Source organism: Tachypleus tridentatus, chromosome 4 (assembly GCF_004210375.1).
Source record: "Tachypleus tridentatus isolate NWPU-2018 chromosome 4, ASM421037v1, whole genome shotgun sequence".
In the NCBI taxonomy this organism is placed as follows: domain Eukaryota; kingdom Metazoa; phylum Arthropoda; class Merostomata; order Xiphosura; family Limulidae; genus Tachypleus; species Tachypleus tridentatus.
Window position 1 is genome coordinate 119524002 of NC_134828.1, and position 21745 is coordinate 119545746.

Sequence of the window (21745 nt, forward strand, 5' to 3'; positions counted from 1 at the left end):
TACACTAGATTATTGAGTTTGTAAGATAACAATAACTGGTCCTGAAGTCATCAGTACTGTACACTAGATTATTGAGTTTGTAAGATAACAATAACTGGTCCTGAAGTCATCAGTACTGTACACTAGATTATTGAGTTTGTAAGATAACAATAACTGGTCCTGAAGTCATCAGTACTGTACACTAGATTATTGAGTTTGTAAGATAACAATAACTGGTACTGAAGTCATAATGGTAGAATTTGGGAGAAATAAAGATATACTTTAATACATCATTCATCAAAGTTGTTTGATGTCACTATTTTATATACTCTCGTACGAAAATTAAAGGAAACAATAACTGATAAAGCTAAATACTGAAAACGTTGAAAAACTCTACATATCAAAATTTATAGTTAAGTGGTTTAACATTCATTTTTATATCATTGATATCCATAACAGTTTAATTAGTTCACAAAGAAACATGAAAGACAACTTCACTCGGTAACTAACATCTCACATTTAAAGTCATACACTTTCTTGTGAAATATGTTTTCTGATGATGACGTTTATATGGCCCTCATTTAAATCCCAAAGTCTCTTTTTAACTGTTTGTTAACATTAGATGTTAAATGTTATAGTAAATGAACAGATTACATGTTAAAATTACAGCCGACGACTTTTTATTTTACATCTATCTCTATCTCAGGAAAATAAAAATTGGTGTATAATATTTAGAAACGAAGAATTATTTTAAATTCTACTGCTAAACATTTATATATGTATCCTCGTGTGTTTGTTTTTCTTTTAAATTTTGGGTATTGGCCAAATAAGAAAATATTTTGTTATAAGAGTTTAATGCTTACATTGTCTATGTTTAGTAATCTGTCCGTTGTTTTGAGTGGTCGATTTCTGATACCCACAGTCCATATTGTTTGATGGTCTAATAGAACGAAAGCAAATAGGGAAGAAGTCATTTTCTGTAATTTATTTAGCCAAACTTGAACATAAGGTAATGAAAACCAGTTTCTGTAAAGGCAAGAAAGACTGAAGAAATAAAACACAGACGTAGTCGTCTTGTTTAGTGTAAACATGTTCCTAGTACTTCGAAAAGCCACAGTCCTATTGGTGCTAAAAAAACCACTTAGGATTAGATTGAGATGTAACAAGAATTGACCGCCAGAGAAGAATCCAATCTCTTATCTGTCATAACAAGGAATCTTTCAAAGTGCTTACTATAAACTAATAGTAGAAGCTTGAGGGAACAATTATAAAAGTTCAGACTCTCTTCAAACTTATATTTAATGTTTTCAAACCTGTCTCTTTTTTTTTTTCAAAAATACTTTAACATTATAGGTTAAGAGACTGAATTATAGCACCACAAAAACATTTTATAAAGGTTACACTATGTTAAGAAGTACAAATCATGAATGTTTCTTGCAAAATTTAATAATTAAAAACTCGTATTAAAATGCTTGAGTAAATATTGTGTGAAAATTGTATAATAGTAAACAAACTTATATTTCTTTAAATAATAATAATATTAAAAATTACATATAGTCTATGGGTTGAGCTGTTTAGGTTTTTCCTTTTGAAAGTCAACAGTTTATGTTTTAAGTAAATAATTCTGGTAAATTCAGAAACTTCCATGACCCGATACTAATTTTGAACTCTGGACCAGAGGAAATACAACGATTTAACGTCACCCATCACTTAGAGTGACTGTTCGTAACGGTGATGAATATCTCTAGTTCAGAGTTGTAATTGTTAGGTAGCACCATTTCTGATTCTGAGTTACATGTTCTAGATATGGGTGAAATAAAACAGTTCATTAGAACACACCTGTGGCACCAATTACATTTTTTCTGAGAGCTGTAATAAAAATCTCCACTCAGTCAGTAGTATAATTGAGACACAGATCACTCCAGTAATATATATATATATTTATTATCATAAATGATGAAGAATTAAAACATGTTTTAAAACAAAGCTACATACAGCGCTGATGTGATGGGGATTCAAACCCACGACCCTTCGATTACAAGTCAAGGATCCTAACACTTGGCTATACAAGTCCTTGCTAACTTTCAGTTTTCTTTTGTCTACAACTCAATGTAAAAAACTCAGATGTTCATTAAACAACTAAAAATATAAACAAAATGTTATTTAACTTGTCACAGAACGATGAGAGAGCCTGAAGTTGTATCCGTTTTGTAATTAAACCTAAAGTAAAGACGTGGTGTGCAACAACTTACCTTAGTATTTGTTCTGTAATTAAACCTAAAGTAAAGACGTAGTGTGCAATAACTTACCTTAGTATTTGTTCCGTAATTGAGCCTAAAGTAAAGACGTAGTGTGCAATAACCTATCTTAGTATTTGTTCTGTAATTGAGCCTAAAGTAAAGACGTAGTGTGCAATAACCTATCTTAGTATTTGTTCTGTAATTGAGCCTAAAGTAAAGTAGTGTGCAATAACTTATTTTAAGCCCAAGCACATAAAAATTCTCATGAAAGCACACGTATTAGTTTTAAATCTAAATCGTTTCTATATTCAACTGTTTTACTGCTATATCACAAGAATTGTAAAAGAAAAGAATGAAAACAAAATTTTCTAAGAAATAAGAATAAATATTACACATTCAATATAAACATCATAGTTGGCCTAATAATAATATCAAGTGGTAATTTTGTTGCTTAGCGACGACGTACATTGTGAGAATAAATATTACACATTCAATATAAACATCATAGTTGGCCTAATAATAATATCAAGTGGTAATTTTGTTGCTTAGCGACGACGTACATTGTGAGAATAAATATTACACATTCAATATAAACATCATAGTTGGCCTAATAATAATATCAAGTGGTAATGTTGTTGCTTAGCGACGACGTACATTGTGAGAATTACCAAAACAAAAGCGTGACAAGAAGAAAACATCTACTTATTATATATATTAAGTAGCGTATAGCCCTTAAATCATAAGCAGTTTCAATACCAGCCACCCTTTCCATAGTGTATACCTTAACCTCAAATTTCATAGTTAACTGAAATAAATAAAGTTTGCAAAATAAAACTTGGCCAACAAATAGACAGAAAAGTAAAGTCGAGGCAGTCAAACATTGTGAGCCAATCAAAATTAAGGTTACTTATGAAATGGATTTGTGGGATATTCGTAAAATAATCGTTGGTAAAAATCACATAGATTAGTAGGTTTAGTTCACTATGTTCCAACAATGACTTTTATGTCATTTTACTTAACAAAAGTATAACTTAATGTTGTTGTTAGTATATGTTGTGAAAGTAGAAGATGTGTAGACAACAACATTAGAAAATTATATGTTGATATCTTAATTTAGAGTCTCTGTTGATTAAATGGCCCCGACATGGCCAGATGCTTAGGACGTTCGACTTGTAATCTGAGGGTCGTGGGTTCAAATATCCTTTGCGCCAAACAGACTCGCCCTTTCAGCCGTTGAGCTTTATAATGTAACGGTCAATCCCACTGTTTGTTGGTAAAAGAGAAGCCCAAGAGTTAACGGTGGGTGGTGATGACTAGCTGCCTTCCCTCTAGTCTAACACTGCTAAATTAGGGACGGTTAGCACAGATAGCCCTGGAGTAGCTTTGTGTGAAATTCAATAACAAACAAAAAAAACAAACTGTATGTCTTTCAGTATTACCAGAACTGAAATTAGACTGGTACTTTGTCTTTTCAATAAATATAATTCTGTTTGAAAGTTTTAAGAAGAATAAATAGCTTTAAAAATCGAAGTAAAATTGAGAAATAGGCACATGTAAGTTGGATAAATAAATTACTTATTTCAGATTGTGATGGATATTGTGGAAAGGCTGAAAGTATATTTGGAATCAATAGAATGTTCTAAGTTATATTATGATAATAAGAACCAATGGATGAAAAGTATGCGAGCGTAACTTATAATAATAGTCAATACGATACGAATTTGGACACAGAAGTTTTACCAATGGTTTGTTACAAAGTTTGACAGTCTTGTCTGTAATTTATTATCTATGTTACTAACGAGTACTTCACACATTAAAGTGATTTTTTTTAAATTATCAGGTTTGTTCAACTAAATGGCACCTGACAAGATAAGTAAAATAAAAAGACCAATATCTGTTTTGTTATTATTAATCTGTTGTGTTACTTCACATGTAATGTTTTTGATAAAAGAAATGAAAACAACATCAGCCGTCATCTTCCTTTATTTAATCAATAACTTTTAGTATAAATACTTTATTATAAATTCTGGTTTTTTATGTAAAAAAACACTTACGATGTTTACTGAAATTTTGCCAAACCTCACGAAGATACATAAATCTCATTATATCTGACGATGTACCGATACAGTCGTATCACGACTCACAACACGATAAGACAATTGTATCGCTGTATTACCACACAATATGTAATAACATGTCCACACTACATTTGCCACTTCCAGTCAGAGAAAATAGATTAAAGTAGTTACTTACGTGAAAATAATATAATTAGTTTAACTGAAAAACAATATTTAAAAATTAGACGGTAAGTTAGATGTTCTGGTTTGCTCATGGTTCACCTAAAATATGTAAAGTACGTACGTTACGACCTACAATATTAGTACTTTTGGTTGACTTTCACAGTTAGTTATTGTGCATTGAAAGACAGCTTTGAGTTTTCGGAATAAATACAAATATTGAAATATAGTAATAAAGTATGTGTTCTAATAGTTTTGATACTAAGTCTCTATATCGAACATTTATTTTAAAAAAAGCTATAGAGTTAAGTGCTAATTTTATTTTAATATCAACTCAGACTATTTTAATGTTTTAAATTCTGCATTTTTTAAATTGGCCAGCTTTGTTGCTGAAAAATATTCTTTTCTCTTTAATAGTAAATCCCGTGGTCGAGTTGTGGTGTATGTATAGGATTTAGACTGGTACCTTCTGCCCACAGGCGCAACTTTATCTCTTTAGAGTTACGACGCTATAAACCGATTTTTTGACGCTCTTGGTGAGCAGCGCACAGGTAGCCTAATCTTGAGCCTTGTGCTTAATTACAAACAAGTTAGCAAATAATGTATGTTCCATTTTCCTGAAATCACTGAATGGAGGACTGCCCACATATATTTAGACAACTATTTAGCTCTAGCCATATTTCTCAGTTTACTGAACACCTGAACAGTAAACATAATCTCATACAATTTACTGTTCTTTTTGAGGCAGGTCCATCTGTTAAATCCATAGATGATGACAGTATTTTATGGTCCTTGTTAAAGTATGTCCATCTGTTAAATCCACAGATGATGACAGGATTTAAATGGTTATTGTTAAGGTATGTCCATCTGTTAAATCCACAGATGATGACAGTATTTTATGGTCCTTAATAAGGTATGTCCATCTGTTAAATCCACAGATGATGACAGGATTTTATGGTCCTTGTTAAGGTATATCCATCTGTTAAATCCACAGATGATGACAGGATTTTACCGTTCTTGTTAAGGTATGTCCATCTGTTAAATCCACAGATGATGACAGTATTTTATGGTCCTTGTTAAGGTATGTCCATCTGTTAAATCCACAGATGATGACAGTATTTTATGGTTATTGTTAAGGTATGTCCATCTGTTAAATCCACAGATGATGACAGGATTTTATGGTCCTTGTTAAGGTATATCCATCTGTTAAATCCACAGATGATGACAGGATTTTACCGTTCTTGTTAAGGTATGTCCATCTGTTAAATCCACAGATGATGACAGTATTTTATGGTCCTTGTTAAGGTATGTCCATCTGTTAAATCCACAGATGATGACAGTATTTTATGGTCCTTGTTAAGCTATGTCCATCTGTTAAATCCACAGATGATGACAGGATTTTATGGTCCTTGTTGAGGTATGTCCATCTGTTAAATCCACAGATGATGACAGTATTTTATTGTCCTTGTTTAGGTATGTCTATTGTTACTCTGACAATAATATTAATAATAGTAGTATTAGCGTTAGACTGACCAGAATATCAAAATCTGCATCTTCAAACAGACGATTTAAGAAAGGTTGCATCCCTGAAGACAATAGCAGGTATGTGAGATCATTAATTGTAGTTTGGCGCTGTCACTGCGAAACCCTATATCTTTGTTCATAACTCTCGACTTAAATAACTACCATCATATGCACTGCATATTCTATACAAAAGACTTCAGACTTTCTAACAATGTATGCAATATCACCAAAACACAACAAAAGCATTTCTTTATGTGTAGTTAAAGAAGGAAGAAACCCCTTATTTAATAAGTGTCATATTTAGTACAGAACATACCCTCAAATACAGTTAGAAGTATTGTTAAACCTCGTATTCGCTAACACTATTTCCTTTCACTATAGAACCTCATGTCTTAAGTGGAGTAGTTTCTCCATAACCAGAGTTGTGTTCGTTTCGTTACAACTGATCATATATACTGAAATTTCTCAGTAACATTTTAAACCTATTTTTTAAAATACTAGTTGTCATGTACCCCTAATCTATTTTTCAGCTACAACTTCTACTTTTTCAAACATGATAATTGTCTAACTATAAACACGCTTTTTATAATTCCAAAGGACGAGTTACTTATATAATGTCTAGCCCGGAATAAAAATTCGTCAGTAACCGAGACAACATCAACGCAATGAATAATTCACTTCCATTATTTATGTTTTTTTTCTCAAACATACAACTCACCGGTTTGTCATTTATATACCAGTTGAGCGTAGCTGCTGGTTTGGACTTTGCTGACGTACAGTTCACTGTTACCGTGTCTCCTATCTGGTACTTCAGGTGTCTATGTGTAATTTTTGGACCTTCCGTTGGTAACACTAGCGAAAAAAGCAATACAATTATAGACTGTACTTACATGGGAAAAAGATATATTTAAATATAGACTGTAGTTACACGGGAACAAGACGTGTTTAAATATAGACTGTAGTTACACGGGAACAAGACGTGTTTAAATATAGACTGTAGTTACACAGGAACAAGACATATTTAAATATAGACTGTACTTACATGGAAACAAGACATATTTAAATATAGACTGTAGTTACACGGGAACAAGACATATTTAAATATAGACTGTAGTTACACGGGAACAAGACGTGTTTAAATATAGACTGTAGTTACACGGGAACAAGACGTGTTTAAATATAGATTGTAGTTACATGGGAACAAGACGTGTTTAAATATACACTGTAGTTACACGGGAACAAGACGTGTTTAAATATAGACTGTAGTTACACGGGAACAAGACGTGTTTAAATATAGACTGTACTTACACGGGAACAAGACGTGTTTAAATATAGACTGTACTTACATGGGAACAAGACATATTTAAATATAGACTGTACTTACATGGAAACAAGACATATTTAAATATAGACTGTAGTTACACGGGAACAAGACGTGTTTAAATATAGACTGTAGTTACACGGGAACAAGACGTGTTTAAATATAGACTGTAGTTACACGGGAACAAGACGTGTTTAAATATAAACTGTAGTTACACGGGAACAAGACGTGTTTAAATATAGACTGTAGTTACACGGGAACAAGACGTGTTTAAATATAGACTGCAGTTACACGGGAACAAGACGTGTTTAAATATAGACTGTAGTTACATGGGAACAAGACGTGTTTAAATATAGATTGTAGTTACACGGGAACAAGACGTGTTTAAATATAGACTGTAGTTACACGGGAACAAGACGTGTTTAAATATAGACTGTAGTTACATGGAAACAAGACATATTTAAATATAGACTGTAGTTACACGGGAACAAGACGTGTTTAAATATAGACTGTAGTTACACGGGAACAAGACGTGTTTAAATATAGATTGTAGTTACATGGGAACAAGACGTGTTTAAATATAGACTGTAGTTACACGGGAACAAGACGTGTTTAAATATAGACTGTAGTTACACGGGAACAAGACGTGTTTAAATATAGACTGTAGTTACACGGGAACAAGATGTGTTTAAATATAAACTGTAGTTACACGGGGACAAGACATATTTAAATATAGACTGTAGTTACGTGGAAAGAAGACGTGTTTAAATATAGACTGTAGTTACATGGGAACAAGACGTGTTTAAATATAGACTGTAGTTACACGGGAACAAGACGTGTTTAAATATAGACTGTAGTTACACGGGAACAAGACGTGTTTAAATATAATAATGAATGAAGTGTTATAAAACATAAATCCTGCTAGTATAACATGATAATATATGACGTAATGCTCGGAAATGGATGGAGATCTCTATTTGAACAATTTAAAACTATACTGAGCTTTTGAAAACAACTTTTATTTCGTGTATTTAAGATACAGAGATCTGATTCTAGTGAGTATTTTCTTTCTTATGCAGGAGCTAAACTCTTATTACTTTTGTAGAGAGGTCAGTGCACGCTTTTGTTTACCTAATTAAGGTTTTCTTACACTGATTAAGTCGTTTTATAGCAACTAAAACTTGGCTGATAGAGAATTAGAGTGTTCGTTTACAACAATAAAAAAACTTAATTAGTTCCAGAGGAGCGAGAAAACTTTTTTTTGGGTTATAGTGGATAATACATTTTTAATTACTGCAGTAAAGTTTTATTTCACAGTGCTAATATAAATGTTTCCTTCTTTAGTTTCTAATATTTACTTACTAATTTCTATATCACCAAAACTTCCACTGCAGTAGACAACGTAGTATCAAAGGTTTGAATTATAGTTCGAGATAAATAAAAACATGTGTTTATGGCCAGATACTTTTAAAAATAATTACTTTTGTTAACGTTGTTTAAAATTATTAGTTTCCCCCGAGTAAGTTATATGTTTTTGGTTTTACGTCTCTTTAAATGTAATTATTATTTCTAAAATACGGATCGAAACATTTTTATAAAATCTAACTGATAATTATGGTTAATATATTATTCGGGTTCCCATTAACTACAGAAATATAATAACTATTTACAACACGTAACACAAAGCTTGTTTTTACAGTAAACTGTTTACATTGAATGAATTATTACTATAGATCATAAGGTTGTTTCCTATTCTCTCGGGCTCCGATTTTACCCCTGAAAGACTGAAACCTCACCAAGAACCAACCAATCACAGGGCAGAGCATAAAATAAACCTGAAACGTACAACAGCGGTACGTAGAAAACGAAGTTAATAACAGAGAAGTAGAATATAAGTGTAAGTTAATTACTTACAAACAGAATGTAAGTTTAGGTTGATCAAAAAGTACGTGGAAGTTGATCACATAGATATAAAGTGCAAAGACAGGTTCATTACACTGAAACAGAGTGGGTTCAGCATCTAGAAATACAATGTAAATATAGGCTGTCCATATATCACATTGAAACAGTGTGGGTTCAGCATCTAGAAATACAATGTAAATATAGGCTGTCCGTATATCACATTGAAACAGTGTGGGTTCAGCATCTAGAAATACAATGTAAATATAGGCTGTCCATATATCACATTGAAACAGTGTGGGTTCAGTATCTAAAAATACAGTGTAAATATAGGCTGTCCATATATCACATTGAAACAGTGTGGGTTCAGTATCTAGAAATACAATGTAAATATAGGCTGTCCATATATCACATTGAAACAGTGTGGGTTCAGCATCTAGAAATACAATGTAAATATAGGTTGTCCATATATCACATTGAAACAGTGTGGGTTCAGTATCTAGAAATACAATGTAAATATAGGCTGTCCATATATCACATTGAAACAGTGTGGGTTCAGCATCTAGAAATACAATGTAAATATAGGCTGTCCTTATATCACATTGAAACAGTGTGGGTTCAGCACCTAGAAATACAATGTCAATATAGGCTGTCCATATATCACATTGAAACAGTGTGGGTTCAGCATCTAGAAATACAATGTAAATATAGGCTGTCCATATATCACATTGAAACAGTGTTGGTTCAGCATCTAGAAATACAATGTAAATATAGGCTGTCCATATATCACATTGAAACAGTGTGGGTTCAGCATCTAGAAATACAATGTCAATATAGGCTGTCCATATATCACATTGAAACAGTGTGGGTTCAGTATCTAGAAATACAATGTCAATATAGGCTGTCCATATATCACATTGAAACAGTGTGGGTTCAGCATCTAGAAATACAATGTAAATATAGGCTGTCCATATATCACATTGAAACAGTGTGGGTTCAGCATCTAGAAATACAATGTCAATATAGGCTGTCCAGATATCACATTGAAACAGTGTGGGTTCAGCATCTAGAAATACAATGTAAATATAGGCTGTCCATATATGAGTGAAACGTAATTGTAAAACCGAATTTCTAACACTCAAGTCCACCAGCCAAGACAGATGTTGGAGTTTAACTTTATAAAATATCAAGCTTTAGATCGATATATAATATTTACATAATAAACTAGGACTATATTCAATAATGATGGCTACCTTTAGATCTACATATAATATTTACATAATAAACTAGTACTAGATTCAATAATGATGGCTACCTTTAGATCGATATTTAATATTTGCATGATAAACTAGTAATATATTCAATACTGATGGCTACCTTTAGATCGATATTTAATATTTACATGATAAACTAGTAATATATTCAATACTGATGGCTACCTTTAGATCGATATTTAATATTTACATAATCAACTAGTACTAGATTCAATAATGATGGCTACATTTAGATCGATATATAATATTTACATAATAAACTAGTACTAGATTCAATAATGATGGCTACCTTTAGATCGATATATAATATTTACATAATAAACTAGTACTAGATGCAATAATGATGGCTACCTTTAGATCGATATATAATATTCACATAATAAACTAGTACTAGATTCAATAATGATGGCTACCTTTAGATCGATATATAATATTCACATAATAAACTAGTACTAGATTCAATAATGATGGCTACCTTTAGATCGATATATAATATTTACATAATAAACTAGTACTAGATTCAATAATGATGGTACCTTTAGATCGATATATAATATTTACATAATCAACTAGTAATAGATTCAATAATGATGGCTACCTTTAGATCGATATATAATATTTACATAATAAACTAGTACTAGATTCAGTACTGGTAGCTTATGTTTGTTTGTTTTTGAATTTCGCACAAAGCTACTCGAGGGCTATCTGTGCTAGCGGTCCCTAATTTAATAGTGTAAGCCTAGAGGGAAGGCAGCTAGTCATCACCACCCACCGCCAACTCTTGGGATACTCTTTCACCAACAAATAGTGGGATTGACCGTAACTTTATAACGCCCCAACGGCTGGAATTGCGAGCATGTTTAACGCGACCGGGATGCGAACCCTCAACCCTCAGATTACGAGTCGCACGCCTTAACACGCTTCGCCATGCCGGTTACTTGTGTAGCTCTACAGGTTGTCTTATCTTTCACTAGCTGGTTTTAGAAAGCTTGTTACACTTCACGTAACGTATCACTTTAATAACCACACAGAATTCACGTTACGTATGTATTACTTTAATAAAAACGCGAATTTCACTTGATATATATATCACTTTAATAACAATATATAATTCACCTAACGTGTTGCTTTTATAACACAGAATTTACCTAACGTATGTATTACTTTAATAACCACAAAATTTACCTAACGTATTACTTTCATAACAACACAGAATTCACGTAACACATTTATTACTCTAATAACAACGCAGAATTCACTAAACGTATTACTTTCATAACAACACAGAATTCACGTAACACATATATTACTCTAATAATAACGCAGAATTCACTTAACGTATTACTTTCATAACAATAACAACACAGAATTCACATAACACATGTATTACTCTAATAACAACGCAGAATTCACTTAACGTATTACTTTAATAACAACACAGAATTCACATAACACATGTATTACTCTAATAACAACGCAGAATTCACTTAACGTATTACTTTAATAACAACACAGAATTCACTTAACGTATTACTTTCATAACAACACAAAATTCACGTAACACATGTGTTACTCTAATAACAACCAAGAATTCACTTAACGTATTACTTTCATAACAACACAAAATTCACGTAACACAGGTATTACTCTAATAACAACGCAGAATTCGCTTAACGTATTACTTTCGTAACAACACAGAATTCGCGTAACACATATATTACTCTGATAACAACCCAGAATTCACTTAACGTATTACTTTCATAACAACACAGAATTCACGTAACACATATATTACTCTAATAACAACGCAGAATTCGCTTAACGTATTACTTTCACAACAACACAGAATTCCAATATCTTTCATAACGAATATTTTTCTTTCCAATGCTTAAGGAAGTATAAAAAATATTTTAATAAATCTCAACAATAAAAAAGTGAAAAAATAACAATTATGATAACTTGAAGATTCACGACATAAAGTGTAAAACCGACACAATTTTACAAATATGTGTTTTTTAATCAATTTCTGAGTAACTGTGGCATCAAACCCCTGGCGCAGATAGCCTAGTTGTTTTGCGCCATGAAACACCAAACGAATTAACCAACCAACATCAAACCCTTCTGCAGTGTTCCACCTCTGTTCGGTGTCTCTTATCATTTCTTAATAGCTGATCAGTGTGTTCCACGTTTTTATTCTGACGTAACGGAGTCACGTGCTCCACGTGTTTCAGTAAACATAAAATAAGGACGTCAAATACGTTTAGTGTACAGAGACTGTTTGTCATGTATAACAGAGGTGCCAACTACTTCAAATGACTGAGCGTAATGATTGTAAACAGAGCCCTTTATCATTTGCGGCTACTAGGCCTGACCAATGTCTCTAAGCTGTTTATTATTATATTATTATTATAACTATTATTATTTATCCCGCCATGCACCACAGAAAAATCGATGTGACAAACTGCACAAAACGCATGACTGTCACTGACTTTTGATGCAATGACCGGATATTTTGCACTATACTCTTTCCTAACTTTTTGATTCACAGTTTTAGTCCTTTTAAATTTGCTAGAAACAAGACAATCTGGTGAACGAGGCCTCTTTTTTCCATCATGTGAACGATCACATTAGTGTTTCTATGCCGCTCAGAAAACGAGAAATACCCATCTACGCGAGCGCTGATTGGCTGACAAGCACTGATGACGTAACTATGGATTTTCCAACATACCCAGTATGGAGAAGCACCGCACTCAAACTATTGGTAGACGTCAGAGATACAAATATTTTTTATTATTTCAAGCACAAACATGATTATCGCAAGTAGCCATTTGGACTATGTCTTTTATTTATTATCAAAATTTATTTGTATCTCACTAGAAATTTTCTTTTCACCCCTTTCAAGCCCTGGGGGAACAATTTATCACTTTATTGTATAGGCCTATATAATATATAATAATTTGGGAGTTGCAACAAGTCGTAATATTTGTCTGTATGAACGTATAGTCGTAATGTATACACCAAAATCATAATGATTAAACTCAAATCGTAATAGTTGGCATCTCTGGTATAATAGCTGTACAAAACTAACTTATATGAATACTAAAAACGTTGTGTCATTAGAGAAAAAATATTGCGATAACTTGCATACTAATGATTTCGTTTTTAATGTTACACTCCACTTGAAAGAAAGGTATATTTCTGCACCTTCGATGGTAGTGAACATTTTGTTGGAGTAATTCTACTCGTGTCCTCGCTACGCTTCTAGTATTTTAGAATATACTCACACAGAATTCTGGGAAGAGAGTGACGTAATATTAGTAAGTATTCTTCTCGGAAACTGTTTGTGTATAATATCGTTCTTTAATATTATGTCTGCTCTATTTTTATCTCTCTTCGAGGCCTGGCATAGTCAAGCGGTTAAGGCACTCGACTTCCTCATCTGAATGCGGCGGGTTCGAATCTACGTCGCACCAAACATGATCGCCCTTACAACAGTGGGGGCGTTGTAATGTAACGGTCAATCCCACAATTCGTTGATAAAAGAGTGGCCCAAGGGTTGGCGGTGGGTGGTGATGACTAGCTGCCTTCCTTCAAGTCTTACACTGCTAAATTAGGGACGGCTAGCACAGATAGCCCTCGAGTGGCTATGCGAGAAATTCAAGCTAAACCAAACTCTCTCTCTCTTTAGAGAGTATTAGTTTCTTATAAATCCGTTTTATATTTTGGTAATTCAATGTAAATATTAACGTTTTTATTCACTAGAAGAAACACGCATAACACATGCGGTTTTTATTACAACAGTACTTATTTAAATATAATTTAAAAAATGACAAAAAATAATTCCGATCGCAGACACCGAATTCTTTAAGCCCACTTGTCTTAGGCCTAACATTAGTTAAGTCTTTATTAAGTAAAACCTATATTCGATAATAAGATAAATTAACGCTGTAACTTGTGTGTGTTTTTTGCTGGAGTTCGTTACAGCCAAACTTCATACGTAACCCACTGACTGCCGTAAATTTAAATGCGCGCGGTATTTTTACAAGTTATGACTATATACGGTACACTGACATTAAAACGTTGGTGGCCAACGGTCCCTTCACGGCGAAGTGACGGTTAGTGAGCCAATACTATCAATAAATAAACGTCAGGCTTTTAAAAATAAACATTTATAACCTGTTCATATGTTCTTGTACGGAATGTGTTTACTGAAACATATTCATTCGGTATTTATTTTCATCTGTTGAAATGAATGCGTGCGCACGTGTATTCAGAAAGTAAAGTGTGGGCGGATTTTCAGATCAGTCAAAAACGAAAGCCTACTACATAAAGAATATTTCAAATATAATTAATTCCTAACATACTCCACGTGTTTCACCAGAAAGTTAAGAAAATGTATATAACCTAAATATTAATCAAGGATAGTTAACTACATTATCCGATTTTATTTTACTTTAAAATGGAAATTGATATAAAATTAATATCTTATGTAACCACATTTATACTTTTATGTAACTTCATTTTTTTTTTCATTTTCAACCGGACTCGTTTCTTTTCGTTATTTAAATAGATTTATTAATCTAAATGTTTTCAAATCTTGCTTTCATAAATGTCGACTTTGGATCTTAGAAAATACTTTTTAGACGATTGAATAACGATTTAAAATCAACTGAAAGATGTTTATTTCAATTTATTTTCAATCTATAAAATATTTTGATTGTTTTTCTATGAATAATTTTATCAGTAATTTATAAAATAGATACAATCCTGAATAGGTTTACATTCTATTACGTCATAAAAACTGTAATTTCCTTTTCTGATTATGCCCATCCAAACTGAATGTATCGATCTAAAGATAATAAAAATGTCCGTATTTTTGAACAACAAAATTAATGGGAATACAAAACGCCCTCTGCTTTTCCTTATCTAATATTAATTGCATTCGAAGCTTTTCAATTTTACTTTCTAATACACAAACAACTGTTGAAAGCAAATGTTTCATTCCCCATGAGATACATGTCACTTTTGTTAATAAATAGTTACATACAGCACATATCTAACTATCTTCAGAGTAAATACTAAGATAGTTTCTTAGTGGGTCAGCTGTACGTTTGCAGACTTACAACGCTAAAATTCGGAGTCCGACAAGAACAAAATGTAGGTAACCAAGTATGTATGCAGCTCTACCCAAAGAAAACAACATCAACGGATATATTAAACTGTTGTTATTACTGGTACAAAAATCCATCTGTTATTACTACAGGTACAAGGATCCATCTGTTATTACTACTGGTACAAGGATCCATCTGTTATTATTATTGCTTACATAGTTGTTGGGTTTTCTTATTCTAACTTCGATCTATAGCTAACAATTAATTAAACTGATTATTCTTATTGCTAGAAAAACACGAAGTTTATGAATATACAAATAATGTTTCTCTTACAGTTATGACCACCTATATAAGAAAAGATTAAATGAATTTCTTATTTCTGGTAGTCTCAGGTACCAATACATAACAAACATGTTAAACTTTATTCTTATTAATGGCAGTATCAGGTACCAATACATTACAAACATGTTAATCTTTATTCTTATTACTGGTAGCCCCCCGCTAGTTCAGCGGTATGTCTTCAGAATTACAACGCTAAAATAACGGGTTCGATTCCCCTCAGGGGGGTCAGCAGATAGCCCGATGTGGCTTTGCTATCAGAAAACACACACACTTATTACTGGTAGTATCAGGTATTAATACATTACAAACATGTTGTACTTTGTTTTTATTACTGGTAGTATCAGGTATTAATACATTACAAACATGTTGTACTTTGTTTTTATTACTGGTAGTATCAGTAGTAACATAATTCAATATAAGTAGGAATCTTATTCTAAGAATGTATTAAAATGTATGTTCTTATTTCTATAAATTCTATAATTTACAATTAGATTAAAAAGTTATTTCTTATGTAGTTTGCGAACAAAATTATTAACTTCCTTATTACTGTTTGAATTCATGTTTCTTAAACAGAGTAATTTGTGTTTTCTCTTGTTATTCTATGTTTTGCTTATTAATAATTGGATCAACTGTTAATTATTAAAATTACAAGATGCACACTTGACAAAGAAATTAACCTGTCTTACACTTATTGTACGATGGATAGTTATAAGAATATATTGTATATTATCCCCTTCTTTGTTATAAGAATAACAATATATAATAATTTACAAATGTGCAGTGGGTTGTTATTTATTTCGCAAGAAAGCGGGTTTTTTTTGCTTCGAGAAAGAAAGATGTTTACACTTGACTTTATTTATATTTAACACATTGTTATAAGAACTGCAGGTCGTTATGTATAATAATATGTTTTAATAAATCACTACTTTTTTACTACACAGTTATTTTTACTGCCTCAGTATATATATATATATATTTCAAGGCAATTTAATATATGACTTTCAAATGCTCTCCGTATTTTCAGTTTTGTAAGAAATTTCCTTACGTTCAACAGCAGCTATAATGTACGAGTTTCACAAAAACTAATTGTTTACGGTCAAGCACAATGGTGTATCAGTACAGTGCCCATGAAGTGTATCGAAGCCCCATTATTAGCATTATTCGTCTTCAGGCTTGCTGCTGGCCCACTGACGGGTTACCGTATTTCCCGGCGTCGAAGACGCAACCCCATTTCGATTAGCTAACTTTTGAAAACAAAAACAAACAACATAAGAACAAGGTGGCAGCACTTCCACTAATCTTACTAACATGTTTCGTGGATTGTTTAGTGACGTACGGTACGGTACAAAAATCATCTCGTCAACTTCTTGTGAGCTATATGTGCTTATCTTATATACCTTTGAAAGTGTGTACCTTACATTACCACTAGAATATCTGTATTATTACAGCACAGTGACATGTTCTTGTTTATTTATTTGTTATTTAATACTAATTAACCTAAACAATGCATTCTGGGTCATATAGAGAGGATTGGATTACTGTTTAGTATCGAAACGCTTCCTCTAGGCTTAGAGTTAGGCATATGAGCAACATAACCGTCGGCTTGGAAGACGCAGGGTGAATTTTTAGACTTATTCAGGGGAAAAATAGTGTCTTCGACGTTGGAAAATACGGTAATTAATACTAATGTTTAATTATAGAACAACCACCTACCGTACACTTGCATGTCTTTCTTAGCTGACACCGTATCAAATACGGGTGCTTCGGTTGATACTTCGCACTTATAAACACCAGCAGTTTCCAAGGCAACGTTTCGAATGTACACTGATTGCTCCTTGGATTTCGACAACTGTTGATCAAAATAAAAAACAGTAATGATATGGCAGGAAGATACAAAGCATTCTATCGATTTTCCGTTATTTATATTACAAACTTTGAATTCAATATTAAATTATTTTATCTTATGTAGTTTTCTCAGTGTGCATGAAAATGTATAAATATATGTGTAGATTGATAAATATAAATAAAATAACTTATCTTAAAATGTAAAGTGTTCTCAACAAGTTGCAACATAAGTCTTGTGTTAGTGGATGGTGGTTGTCTGTTGTGTGTGTGTTCTTCTCATAATAAAGCCACATCGGGCTATCTACTGAGTACACCGATCTGTTACGTGTCCACACCAAACACGTTTTTCTATTTCTCTATAGTTACCTAAGCGCGGCTCGAACTCTTAACTAAAACTGGCAGAAAAAGCTCGATACAATTATATATTTATTTAGTGTTTTAATTAATTAAACTTTTAGATAAAAACATGACATAGATCCTACTGTTATAAGCTTCAGTACGTGATCCAGGTCCTACTGTTATAAGCTTCAGTACGTGACCTAGATCCTATTGTTATAAGCTTCAGTACGTGACCTAGATCCTACTGTTATAAGCTTCAGTATGTGACCTAGATCTTACTGTTATAAGCTTCAGTACGTGACCCAGATCGTACTGTTATAGCGTCGTTGCTTCTACTAATCAATTGGTAAACTTGTTGAACAAATTTTAGTCCAATCACGCCTCTTCATGACTTAAAACATAATATTATCATCAGCCAATGACAGGTTAGAATGATGATTACGACAAAACATTCCGTCCAATTAAATTCTGTTACATGCTTCATTTTTAAAACTGTGAAACTAAACTCCTGAATTCGACTATTATTTGATGAACTTCGATATTAAATAAGTTTTAAATTACTCACCATTCTGCCTATTCACCACCATGTGCACATAATATTTATTTAGTTAATGTGAAGTCACACGGATGACATTACACGTAAAAAATAAAACGTTTAGAATGTATATGTAGGACAGTTGTAGTTTTAACACGAACATAACAATATGTAGGAAAGACAATCTGTAATTTGAGTTGTTTGTAAGAAAAGTGAAACATAAACTGAAGTCTGGCACAAAGCATAATGGCCAGGACCTTAGAAATAAAACACGTATAACTTATTTATTGCAAGTATATGGACTAATTTTTATAAACGAGTCCTAAACCGGATACTTATAATTGTTTTAAATCATTAGTACCAAGCAGGCCACGTTTCTCCAGTTACAGTTTCAACATATTCGTACGATACAACAAAGACAGGAAACCTAAAACTGCATATGGAAAGTAAAACAATTTGATGTAGATATTTCCAAATAGAGGAGCAACCTGATAAAAGTTTCCTTTATAAATCTGAAATCTAAGGACTAAATTGTAGACAATAAACGCAAAATTGTGAGTAGTACCCTAGGTACGAGGCAGTAAATCCTCAACAAAGTTCGATAGAAACATTATTCGTTGGTGATTATCTTCTAAACTCCATGTTTTGTTATACGTGGTTATCGTTTGTTATCTACTATTCTTTGTAACTCAAACCGCAGTGCTAAGAACTTGCAACTCTAAGTAGAAAATGGTACGAAAATAGCACCATAGGCATAAATTGTGAAATTAACATTAAAATATATCTTAATAATTCCGGAACAACAGGGGCAAAATATCTGGAACTCCGGGAGAAAATCTGGAGAAAAAAAAACAAACAAACTAAAAATAAATCTTACATAAATATTAATATGGTTACCTCCAACATGTTTCACTTTACAGTTTGAAAATAATAATAAGGACAGAAAATCCATGATGAAAATCAGATTTTGATTGGTTGGGTGTTTTTCTTATAGCAAAGTCACATTATGTTATCTGCTACGCCCACCGAGGAGATTCGAACGCCTGATTTTAGCGTTGTAAATCCGTACACTTACCGCTGTACCAGCGGGGGGCTTTGATTTGTTCGTTGGTTAGTGTAAACATAAAGCTACAGTGTTGTAAGCCATCAGACTTACGAAAGTCAGATACATAGGAAAGCAAGATTAAAAAAAAAACTTCATTTTACTTTATAGAATTAATGAAAGATATTGTTTAGGTTTTCCTGAAGCTTGGATTACTGCTGTAGATGGTAATGGATCCGATATTTTGGAAATTAAGAAATACAACAATTATAATAAAACAATCTGTTCTTACTTATTGAAATATTCTTGTTGTGATGTAATATACACTGTTAGAACATAAAATAATTGATTCAAGATGAATTCACATAAGCGTTAGATTAATAATGTTAAAACAGTCTCCTATACTGTTGTTCGAGGCACTTAAACAATTCGCTGTACTCCTCTAGAAACTTAAATAATCCGCTGTACTCCTCTGAACAGTTAAACAATCCGCTGTACTCCTCTAGACACTTAAACAATCCGCTGTACTCCACTAAACACTTAAACAATCCGCTGTACTCCTCTAAACACTTAAACAATCCGCTGTACTCCTCTAGACACTTAAACAATCCGCTGTACTCCTCTAAACACTTAAACAATCCGCTGTACTCCTCTAAACACTTAAACAATCCGCTGTACTCCTCTAAACACTTAAACAATCCGCTGTACTCCTCTAGACACTTAAACAATCCGCTGTACTCCTCTAAACACTTAAACAATCCGCTGTACTCCTCTAGACACTTAAACAATCCGCTGTACTCCTCTAGACACTTAAACAATCCGCTGTACTCCTCTAAACACTTAAACAATCCGCTGTACTCCTCTAAACACTTAAATAATCCGCTGTACTCCTCTAGACACTTAAACAATCCGCTGTACTCCTCTATACACTTAAACAATCCGCTGTACTCCTCTAAACACCTAAACAATCCGCTGTACTCCTCTAGACACCTAAACAATCCGCTGTACTCCTCTAGACACTTAAACAATCCGCTGTACTCCTCTAAACACTTAAACAATCCGCTGTACTCCTCTAGACACTTAAACAATCCGCTGTACTCCTCTAGACACTTAAACAATCCGCTGTACTCCTCTAGGCACTTAAACAATCCGCTGTACTCCTCTAAACACTTAAACAATCCGCTGTACTCCTCTCGGCACTTAAACAGCTATAGTTTCAAGAAGTTAGTTGTAAATTAATTGAATTTGCTCCGTGAGGAGGCATGCTAGACCTAAAAATCTAGAACGAGAAAGCTAATATATGTTTGTTTACAAATGACAAAAACAACTTATTTCTTATCGTAGGCTGTATGTACTTTAATATATAGATTAGGAAATAAGCCTATGATCTAACCTGTTATGATCGCGCAGAATATTTTTCATATCTTTCAATACTGGAACTGCTTACATGAATAATATCCTTCTTGAAGATTGTTAACATTATTTCTAGTACAATCTAGTCTCAGTAATTCGTGAATACTGCTTTAAACTCTGCAATTCAAGTAAACACAGCATAACCACAGAAAACACCCAGATACTAAGTAGGAAAACAAATATAAACAAACGCAAAATCAAAGAAGCCCTACTTATACAACAACTCAAGCCCAAAATAAACCAATATAAAGAAACACCGTTATACCTTTATTAATTATCAACCTAACACCTAACTGCAACGCCCCCTACAATCCCGTACCCGTTTACAGTTTCGTTTCTAAGACATGTGTCCGCCAATGGTCAATTGTAAGCTCTATAGGTTGTTCTATACTTTATTTTAATTAAAGTTCTAATGCCTACACCAGCCATCTTGAGAATACACTAGCTTCAGTATGTTGCAGAATGCATGTTCCATCTAATCGCAGAACTAATGTATTATGGATAATGTCTCCAAAGCAGCTGACAGACTTCATACCTCTCGACCACATGGGGTGTGTTTAGCTCTCTCATCGAATATCACAGGAGAAAATGATATGTGAGTAGGAACTTGTTTTATTAAAGAGCCAAGTTATGAGTAGATATGT

The 21745-nt window shown here is 32.9% G+C and overlaps 1 protein-coding gene across 2 annotated transcripts in view; it reads right to left on the reverse strand.

Annotated features, from left to right (window-relative positions):
- The window catches only part of LOC143249954 (cell adhesion molecule 3-like), a 280187-nt gene that overhangs the window by 30133 nt on the left and 228309 nt on the right, over positions 1 to 21745 (reverse strand). For both annotated transcript variants that reach the window (XM_076500590.1, XM_076500589.1), the window contains 2 exons: positions 17641 to 17776; positions 6699 to 6832 (listed from right to left, as the gene is read on the reverse strand). In XM_076500590.1, coding sequence (XP_076356705.1) covers positions 6699 to 6832; positions 17641 to 17776 — 270 coding nt within the window. The remainder of the gene's footprint in view (positions 1 to 6698; positions 6833 to 17640; positions 17777 to 21745) is intronic.